Genomic DNA, 6,739 nt, shown 5'->3' with positions numbered 1-6,739 from the left:
CACCTTCCTGCCAAAAAATATGCCTAGCTTCTCTATGCTCTCAGGATTTGTCAGGTTCCTTCAGCTTCTCTAGCCGCATTTATTTTCTTATAATTACAGCTTTATTATGGCGGAAGGATACAAGTTAGAACCCGCCAAAAGAAGAGCCGTATCGGGAAAGCCTGGGACCGTTCTAAACCTGAATCTTTTGTCATCCTCAGTAATGAATTAACTCCCAGCACTGAGGTATGGCAATACTCAAAAGAATATTGTCACAAAGAGAGCTTCACCTGAGCTTTTTATCCAGAGCTTTTATTTGGGTTTTATTGCATAGACATGATTGATTTGGCGTTGAACTCAAATCTCCAGCCGCCTCTATTCCCTGGAGGTCAGACTGATATCATATGGTTCAAAGCCCCAACCTTCTAATCACATGGTTGGTCTTTCTGGCTGGCCAGCTCCCACCCTGAGTCATCTTAGTGAAACTATCCTGTGGTTTGCGGGGGCCCTTCCATGAATAACAAAGACACTCTAATTGCTCAGGAAATTCTAAGGGTTTAGAGGTTACCTCTCTCTTAGGAACTGGGGACAAAGGCCAGCCAAACTCTTTATTACAGTTATTTTTAAATGGGTGTCTCTAACCTCATCTCTCATTCACTGCTCTTCCTTTCATTTTCTGCTATTCAGTGCTTAGATGTCATACTGCTCCTTCCTACGGAGGGTCTTCGCGTTGGCCTTACGCTGTATCTGAGATGCTCTTCCCACCATCCTGTAGATTTGAGTTCACACCATTCCACAACTACCCGTGGGACGCCCGGTTTGTGTCAGTCCTGTTGTAAGCATTAAGTGAACAAATGGCTCAGTGGATAAAACACAGAATGATCCTTGCAGAGCTTGTATTCCAGCGAAGTTACTCCTGAACTCCTTAACTGGGTCATTTCTGAAGACCGTAAACCCTGGCAGCACCACACGTCTCGTTTTTTGCAGTGGTTACATGTCTTTCACATACATGTATATGATTATTGGACTAATGTCTGTTTCCAACACTGAACTTATACTCCAGGAGGATAGGGGTTCTTTCTCCCCTCACCTTCCCATCACTGCCTCTAGCAGTGAACACAGTGCCTGATACATTAATAGGTATTCAGGAGGTGTTTTTTGAATTGATGTCTTACTGAATTGATTAAAAAATTAAAGTTGTTACCGTTTCAGTTTCCTTTTCAGGACAGTATAAGATGGGCTATATTTCCTTCATTTTTTAATGGATATACACATACACTTATTCTTGCATGAATTTTGGTGATTTTTTAGCCTTGGAACATATAATCATTATTTTAGGTCATGTAAACATGTTCTCAAAATTAAATTCTGATTTCTTGAGTTTAAAAATACAAACATACTCAATACCCCTTTTGAAGGATTTTATTATTTTAACCAAGAAAATAGTTTTAGGTTGTTCCAACTATAAAAGTTTATAAGCACTTTAGGGATTAACTATTTTTAAGAGTAAAGATAAGAAATGGCTATTTAAAGTCAGAAAAAATTAGAATTTTTATTTAGAAAAATTTATTTATTTCATTTATTTGTTCCTATTATAACCTTTAAACAAATGAGGAAACTTACAACTCAAGCTTAAAGTCTTTAAAGTGATCAATGGTGAAATTAGGAGTAATCAAAATTATTCCTACCCATTGATGCCTGATCAGTTCATATTGATAAATCAGTTTCTGCAGTTACTTTTATGTATGGAGATTTTTTTTTCCTTGTTCCATCCTCTGTATGACATGAAAGTTTTAGACAGTTTTTAAATACACCGTATTGTCAAAATGTTTTATCCTAATCTAGATTTTTTTTATTCATCAGGTGATTCTGGACAAGGATTGAGAAGGTGGATCAAGCAGGTTTTAAATCAAGATTTAACATTCCAACACATAAAAATTATTTATCCAACAGCTCCTGCCAGGTAAGCAGTAAATGATCTCAATGCTCAGGATAGCTCTTTGGCATACAACATACATATATAGATGTACCGGCTACACGTTCTTTAAGCTTAATTCTGTATTTTAAATATTTTAAATTGGGATACCTTTTTTAAAAGACTTTATTTATTTGGTGATTACACTATCGGGCCAAGTTTTGAGAGGTGAGTAATTTATTCCCTCTTTGTAAAGCATTCTCTGGAGCTCTTATCTTAAACTTTGTCGCAAGCATGGCCTACAGGACTCCACTTCTTCTGGCCCTGCAGATTGCTCCCCCGCAGCTGAGATTTCTCCAGACCTTCAGCTGCTGTGTGCAGGAGCCCAGCCACCCCTTTCCCATTGGTGCACTTCCTACCAGTCTCCTTGCAGTCTCCACTTTCCGTCCTTGGTTATCAGGGTTCTCTCCAGCGAATCTTCAGCTGAATTTTCATGGTGATTCTTCTGTATTTTAATTGTATTTCCAATTTGGTCCTGGGAGAGTGTCAGAGTAGCTTCCACTTACTCTACCGCCATTTTGGAATCTCCTAAGTTGTTTTATTAGGTCCTGAAGAATGGGTATTAAAATCTCCAACTATGATTATAGATTAGTCTGTTCCTTCCCTTATTTCTTTCTCTAGGTATGTTTTTAAGTGATATTATTAGGTGTGTGCCTGTGTGGGATTGTTGTCTTCCTCATTAGTAGCTACTTTTATATTATAAAATGGGAATTTTTATCCCTACTAATACCTGGACATGACATATACTTTGTTTAATAATAATATAGTGTATATCTGCCTTCCTACGTTATACTGTTTTTTTATCCTTTTGCTTTCCTTTGAGGAGTGTTACATAGTATGTATTTCTTCGTCTTTTTACCTTTAACCTATCTATATCATTATATTTAATGTGGGTTTCTTATAGACAATATTTATTTGGGCTTTATTTTTTTTCTTTAACCAATCTAAATAGTCTCTGTCTTTTAAGTATTTGTTTAGACCATTTGCATTTAATGTAACTATTGATATGTTTGCATTTAAGTCTGTTTTTTTTCTGCTTTTCTCTTTCCATTTTCTTTTTTTATTATTTGAATTTTTTTAATACTCCATGTTCATTTATCTATTCTTAATTTTTTCCTTTTTGCTTAAGGGGTATAAGATATTTATCAAAGCTTTTACCTATTTAGTGTTGTTGTTTTTTTTAATCACTTTACATGAAATATAGAAACCTTACAGCCATACAGGATCCTTTATCCTCCCCTCTTTATGTTATACTTGTCATATATATGTCATCTGCAAACTGAAAACTCTATCAAACAAGGTTGTAATATTTGCTTTCAACAGTGACACATACTTGAAAGAATTTAAAGAGGAGAACAGTAGCATATTATATTTACCCCGTTGTGGTCTATTAAAGCATATCAGTATGTTCTGATTAAATTGTAAAGTGCAATTTGGCTATAAGGTATTCCTTTCCTCAGTCTTACTTAATAGTTTTAATCAGCTCAGTTAGGAGCATATTAAGTAAAAGTTAGCAATTAGCTTATTGTGTTGATTTAAATGGAAAATATTGCTTCATTTTTTTCATTATGTTAATTTGGACTCTATTTAACTGAAGTGCTCAATAAATATTTTTATTTCTGTGACATACTTTAAGTGTATTTGTAATTAGAGTTTTTCTTGGTTTGAGTTCATTAGAATTTCCATTTAAAAAATAATAACAATTTTTTAACAAGCCATTAATAATTTATATGATGATATGTAGTTTCTCTTGGTGTTTTAAAAAAAATTTTAAGTTACAAGTTTTGCATAGTGCTTCTACTTTTTGATTCACTGTTTTTTCACATGAATTGCATGTTTATATTTTTCATTAAACATGCTTTCCAAAACAGTGTTAGGCACTTTTGATTTAGGTCCAAAACAGCTATTTTGAAGAAATAGTTTTACTTGTTTGGTTAGTAAACAGCATATTTAAATACTTATTAGTATGTAAAAACTTGTTTTCTTAGAAACATGTTCTTTTTTGAAAAAGCAACAAAAGAAAAATTGACCTTTTCCTAGAAATTAGAATATGGATTTTAGAAGAATTAAAGGGAAAAGAAATTCAGAGCAAAATAAAAGTTTTAGATATTTTCTTATTTCTAGCTGATACAAAATTATCCAAGTGACATGGATGATTATTGACATCCATTATTCAGCAAATATTTGTTCTTGGCACTGGGGATATCCCTTTAGGAAAGTAAGTCCCCACTCTTAGGGAACTCATACAGAAATAGAAAAAAGGAGAGAGAAATTAAGTATATTAATTTCAAATAGTGATACATTCTGTACAGTTAAGTAGGGTAATGGGATAGGGAGATTATATGTCTGCATTATAGGGTGGAAGGGAGATACACTGTAAATTGTAGGGTCAAAGAAGGTTCCCCTGTGGTAGTGACAGTTGGGTTGAGCCCGCCATGCAGGGATGTGGCAAAGAGCATTCCAGCTAGGGGAATATCAAATGCAAAGCCCTCGGATCAGGAACGAGCTGTCCTGTTTGAAGGAAAGCAGGAGGGGAATGTGGACACTGGGCAAGCACCGTGAAATGAGGATAGAGAGGAAGACTGAGTCAGATGACATTATCTTAAAGGTTATGAATGAACTTTCGATGTTATGACTTGTAGGGAACAAAGATCAAAACAGAACTTGGTATCAGGCTGAATGTCAACTCTTTTTTTGTTGCTGTTAACTTTGGGCATTTTATTCCAGCTTAATATTTTGCCAGTGTGTAATAGTTTGATTGATTGATTGATTTAGGAGCCACACAGATGTTCTGTGCCTAACATATTTATTTGTTGTAGTAATGTCTGAGCTCTTTTATACCAGCTAATAAAGTGATTTATTTGAGGAAGGTAAATGAGTATAACATATGTACCAGTTTGTTAGCTGTTTTAAAAAACAATCTTACTTTTATGCTTTATTTAACAGTTATTCTAACATCTTAGAATTATTCTTGATTACGTTTTCACAACAGAAAAGTTCTAAAGTATTCCTTGCCTCAGTAAATTTTACCATTATCTTCTTTGAGCAGAATTTTAATTTTCTTAGATAATAGAACCAAAAGCAACCATATTAGTAAAACTTACATTGGGATTTCACCTCCATGGAGCATCAATCCCTAATTAAGTAAGGCACTGTCAGAGACAAAAAGTTAAATGAGTGTCATTTTTTCTATTAATGGCTAAGTTCCCAGAATGATTCATATCTTAGCCTATGATATCATCCTTACTTAAGTGCTTAGACAGACAAATAAACACTTAGAGAAAGAGCAGAATAAAATGAAAAGGGAAGTAGAAATAATTCAAGCGAATAACCGTCGAATTCACCTTTAAAGTGAGTGATATGTTCAGTTTTCATTCAGAAGATCACTGTGGTTTTCATGACAAATTGAATCCAGTCTGGAATTACATTTTGTCTGGCAGTGACGTTAATACGAGGTGGAAAGTACCTGCCTTCATTTTCAGAGGACTTGAAGAAAATTAATCCTGAGAAAGGGATTCTGGGATGTGAGAGGCTTGAATGCTTTCGATCTTCTCTCCCCTTCTGATTCCACTTTATTTACCTCTCTTGAACAGAGGCTTCTGAGGTCAGGAGGGTTGCAGGAGTGCGAGAGAATTTAGGCTCCATTGGAGCCCCAGTATGAGCCAGTGCAGGGTTTGATCTCTGCATCACTGAAAGCCTGGGACCGAGGCAGGAGGACCCTTAGATGAGCATCAGAATGGGCCAGTCCTGGGAGAAACTAGTCTGCAAAAATCTTCCCTCTCAGATCTATGTCATAAAATGCAAATTCCCAGGCAGTCATGCAAGATTCATTAAAATCCCACAAGGGTGTTTTAAGGAGAATTATTTTAGATTATTTTAAAATTGACTAAATATTTGATAATTTTTTTAAGGTGGGTAAAGAAGAATGGATGTCTGAGAATAGGCAGGACAAGTCTGGAAAGAGCCTGGTGGTGCTGATGGTAGGAGAGGGGATCTACATTACCCCCTCAGAGCACACTGGGAAACCACTGAAATGTAGTCAGTAGGACCCTAACGCAGTGTAGGTAGGTAGAGCAGTAGAACAGCAACAACAAAAATAGAGCCTTCTCAACTCGTGTTCTTCACCTGAATCTCAGAACACAAAAAAATGATATGAGTAACTATTTTCTTGGTTTTCCCAAGGATAGTATGGAACTAGCACCATTCTAGATGCATTAGAGAGAAGCCATTTATTATACATAGTGTATGTATCAGAGCTTAATTCTCTCATAGAACCTGGGTGAGAGAGACTAGCTAACTCAGGACTGTAGAATTAAATAAATAGCAAAGATGGAATTTTGCCTTTGTGAGGGAAGGTGTTCATTTTTTTTTAATAGTTGTACCCATAGGCCCAATTGACTATCCATATAAAAGATTAACTTGAACCCTTAGTCATTTTATGCACACATATATTCCAGAAAAATTCAAGACTTAAATGTAAAAATGAAAACAATCAGAAGAAAATCTTGTGTTCCGTATGTTCCACCCTCTCCCACCTTCCTTTTGAGATTCCACAGTCTGTTCCATGCTTCTGTGTCTCTGGATTTGTTTTATTCATCAGTTTATTTTGTTCACTAGATTCCACATATAAGTGAGATCATCTGATACTTGTCTTTCTCTAACTGGCTTATGTCACTTAGCATAATACTCTCCAGGTCCTTCCATGCTGTCTCAGAGGGTAAGAGATCATTTTTTACTGCTGCATAGTATTCCATTGTGTAAATGTACCACAGCTTTTTTATCCAC

General features: G+C 35.5%; 1 protein-coding gene across 3 annotated transcripts in view; it reads left to right on the top strand.

Annotated features, from left to right (window-relative positions):
• Positions 1–591: 591 nt before the first annotated feature.
• LYPLAL1 (lysophospholipase-like 1) overlaps positions 592–6,739 on the top strand; it is a 61,531-nt gene continuing 55,383 nt past the window's right edge. For all 3 annotated transcript variants that reach the window (XM_014528061.1, XM_014528060.1, XM_014528062.1), the window contains exons 1-2: positions 592–796; positions 1,843–1,942. In XM_014528061.1, the coding sequence (XP_014383547.1) occupies positions 607–796; positions 1,843–1,942 (290 nt within the window). In that variant the 5' untranslated portion in view covers positions 592–606. The remainder of the gene's footprint in view (positions 797–1,842; positions 1,943–6,739) is intronic.

Source organism: Myotis brandtii, unplaced genomic scaffold (assembly GCF_000412655.1).
Source record: "Myotis brandtii unplaced genomic scaffold, ASM41265v1 scaffold612, whole genome shotgun sequence".
NCBI classification, from domain to species: domain Eukaryota; kingdom Metazoa; phylum Chordata; class Mammalia; order Chiroptera; family Vespertilionidae; genus Myotis; species Myotis brandtii.
The sequence above is the reverse complement of the archived record's forward strand: the minus strand, read 5'-3'. Positions and strand labels throughout refer to the sequence as shown.